At 21.2% G+C, this 3,331-nt stretch overlaps 1 protein-coding gene across 1 annotated transcript in view; it reads left to right on the top strand.

The window, feature by feature from the left end:
• The window catches only part of PGSY75_0827600 (hypothetical protein), a gene marked incomplete at both ends in the record, with an annotated part of 5,145 nt that extends 1,845 nt beyond the window's left edge, over positions 1-3,300 (top strand). Inside the window, 2 exons of the mRNA XM_018785395.1 lie at positions 1-2,244; positions 2,437-3,300. The exon at positions 1-2,244 is cut by the window's left edge and continues 1,845 nt beyond it. Of these exons, the coding sequence (XP_018642362.1) occupies positions 1-2,244; positions 2,437-3,300 (3,108 nt within the window). The remainder of the gene's footprint in view (positions 2,245-2,436) is intronic.
• Positions 3,301-3,331: the final 31 nt, after the last annotated feature.

The raw sequence follows: 3,331 nt of genomic DNA, 5'->3' as shown, positions 1-3,331 counted from the left end.
TTTGATAATCAATATATGAATAATAACCAATATCAAAATGATCAAGATCAAAATGAATATTCAATATCTGAAAGGTACTTATATGATCCAAATGACAAAAATAATTCTGATGAAGAATCCATAATCAAAATGAAGGAAAAATTAAATTATTATGATTCTCTTAATATAGATAATGATATGTCTAACATTAATTCAAATGAACAAAATCAATCATCGCTTTTATATCTTAAAAAGAATATACACAAAATAAGGCGTAATGTCATGGAGGAGTGCAATCAAAAATCTGACACCGATTATAAGAAAAAGAAAAATTTTGAAAATCAAATTGAGAAGGATCTACTCACTTTGAAGAGATATCGAATGGAAGGTCAGAATGGGGAAACCAAATCGAGTGCACGTGAAAAAAATGATGATGAAAAATATGATGTGGATGAAAAATATGATGAGGATGAAAAATATGATGTGGATGAAAATTATGATGAGGATGAAAATTATGATGAGGATGAAAATTATGATGAAGATGAAAATTATGATGAGGATGAAAATTATGATGATGATAAAAATTATGATGATGATAAAAATTATGATGAGGATGAAAATTATGATGAAGATGAAAATTATGATGAGGATGAAAATTATGATTATGATAAAAATTATGATGATGATAAAAATTATGATAAAAAACAAAAATCTGCTCATGAAAACATCAATAACTTTTTAAATAAAAATTCAGAAAAGGATAATTTGTTTAATAAAAATGACCAACTTGAAGAAGAAGATAAACTTTATGATGAAGAACTTAAAAATAAAATTTTTGAAAATGATCCCCTAGATGATGATAAAAACGATGAAGATGAAAAATCATTTTTTAATATAAAAAACGATCTTAATTACATATTAAGTAAAAATTTAAATATGAATATATTGAATGATGAACAAAAATGTATTGAAGAAGCTTCGAAATTATTTGGTGAAGATATAAGTAAGTGGGATGAAAAAATGTATTATTATTTTGGAAGTAAGGATAACTTATCCTTAGATAATTTAGAAATATATGATGACTATGAATTTAGAAATAAATTATTAAATAGAAATGTAGAAAATCATTTTAGTGAATTTGATAAAATATTGAATATACAAAATGACAAAATAATACAAGATGATCAGCAATTTTTAAGTGCTAAATATGAGGATAATAACACCCATAAAAATAATGACGAACAAATTTTTGAGAAGAACATAAACAATTATAATCAAGAAATAAATAATAACCATATAAATGACTATACAAATAAATATGATATCAATGATGAAAATATAAATGATGATTCAAACCAATATGATATCAATGATGATGATACAACTGACGATGATATAATATATGATCAAGTGAACAATAAGAAAAATATAAAAAATAATCATAATGATATTTTTCAACATACTAATTCTCTTAAAGATGACATACTTAAGGATACATACTCCATACATGAACAAACAAAAAATGAAACAAAAACAAATATACATATAAATAATAAACATAATGAAAATAATTATAATTATAATGATGATATTGAAAATTATTTAAATACATTTATTAATGAAGAAAATGTTCAGGAACATTTTGAAAAATCACCTGAACAAGTCAGGCAAAAAACAATTACTTCAGCTAAAAAAGTGTCAAATTTAAAAGGAGGAGAATTAAATGAAAATAATGATATGCAAAATTATGATATGTTTGAGAATAATGTGAAAGAGTTATTTTATGAAGATAAAAAAAAAAACAATGAATACATTAAAGACATATATTCAATTTTTAATGATAAAATGCATGACAATCAAAATATTAATGTACATCAAAATGATAATCTTCAACATGTCGATAATAATAATTCATTAGTTAAGGAAGAACAAGAAAAAATCGAAGAAACAACCGAAATTAATATTCAGAATATTATAAATAAGGCTATAAATATTGGAAATTTATTTAAAAAAAATGAACTGGACAAATTATTAAAAATGAAAAAAAAATCGAACAATGATCAAATGACTCCTATAAAAGATCCAACGAATGAAAATGCTATCAAAATAAATAAAATGATAAAAGAAGAAGAACAAAAAAAAAAAGAAGCAGTGGTAGAACATAATCAAAATTATGAAGATAATAATCATATTGATTCTTTTGAAAAAAGTTATGTTAAAAATGAAGATGACGAAATGAAAGCGTATAGACATGCATCATATGAAGTAAGTCAAATTTTTAGTTTATTTTTTTTTTTGGCTATATTAAATAAAAGGATAAACATATAAATAAATAAATAAATATATATATATATATATATAATTCTTTAATTGTTAAGTTAATTATATCATAAATTATTTTATTTATTTTATTTTATTTTATTTTATTTATTTTATTTTTTTTTTTTCACTTCTTAGATACAAGGCTATTATAAAAGGAAAAGGAAAATGATAAACATGGAAGAACTACAAGACCTGCAACCAGAAAAAGAGGAAGGGATTATTTTAAGTAACGACGATTTAATAAATAATAAACATAATACTGATAATGATAATAATAATAGTTCTTATGAAAAAGAAATGAATAATAACAATAAATCAAATAACGTAAATAGCCTTTTAAATGTAGATATGAACAAAGATATGCTTTTTTTATATGGACAAAATGAAAAAATAGCAGAAGACAAATTTTTAGAAAAGTTATTAGAAAAAGAAAAACATACGAATAAAGCAGTCAGTAACGATGTAGATGTATTAATTAAAAGTTATAAATATATGAATGAACATCCTGATAATTTTATAGAATATTTTTATAAAAAAAATGAACAAAAAACTTTACCGTCTAACAATAATAATAATAATAATAATAATGAAGAATATATAGATATAAATAAAAATAATAATTTGAATAATTTATTTAATGATAAAAATTTTGTGAATGAACATAACTATAATATTAATAATAAAGAAGATTATTATAAAAATATAGCAGCAGATGAACAAAATATACCCACAGATTTTGATGACTTCTCTAATACAACAGTCGCATTAAAAACGTGGTCCTTAAAATTAGGACTCATAAAAGAAAAACATATGCATTTAAATGATCAAGAATTAATTAATCATTTTCTTAAAAGTGAAAAATTTAAAAGAGCCTTGAAATTTTATAATGTAAATACAAAATATGTAACTATACCTCTTATTTATAAAATAACAAAATTGTTATATTTTGAAAGACCATTTCCAAGTAAAGAAAAGTATTATAAGTTAAACATGAATTAAAAATATTAAAAAAATTAAAAAAATAAAAAAA

This window comes from Plasmodium gaboni, chromosome 8, assembly GCF_001602025.1.
Source record: "Plasmodium gaboni strain SY75 chromosome 8, whole genome shotgun sequence".
Classification (NCBI taxonomy): Eukaryota; Apicomplexa; class Aconoidasida; order Haemosporida; family Plasmodiidae; genus Plasmodium; species Plasmodium gaboni.
This window is presented reverse-complemented; position numbering and strand designations above follow the sequence as displayed.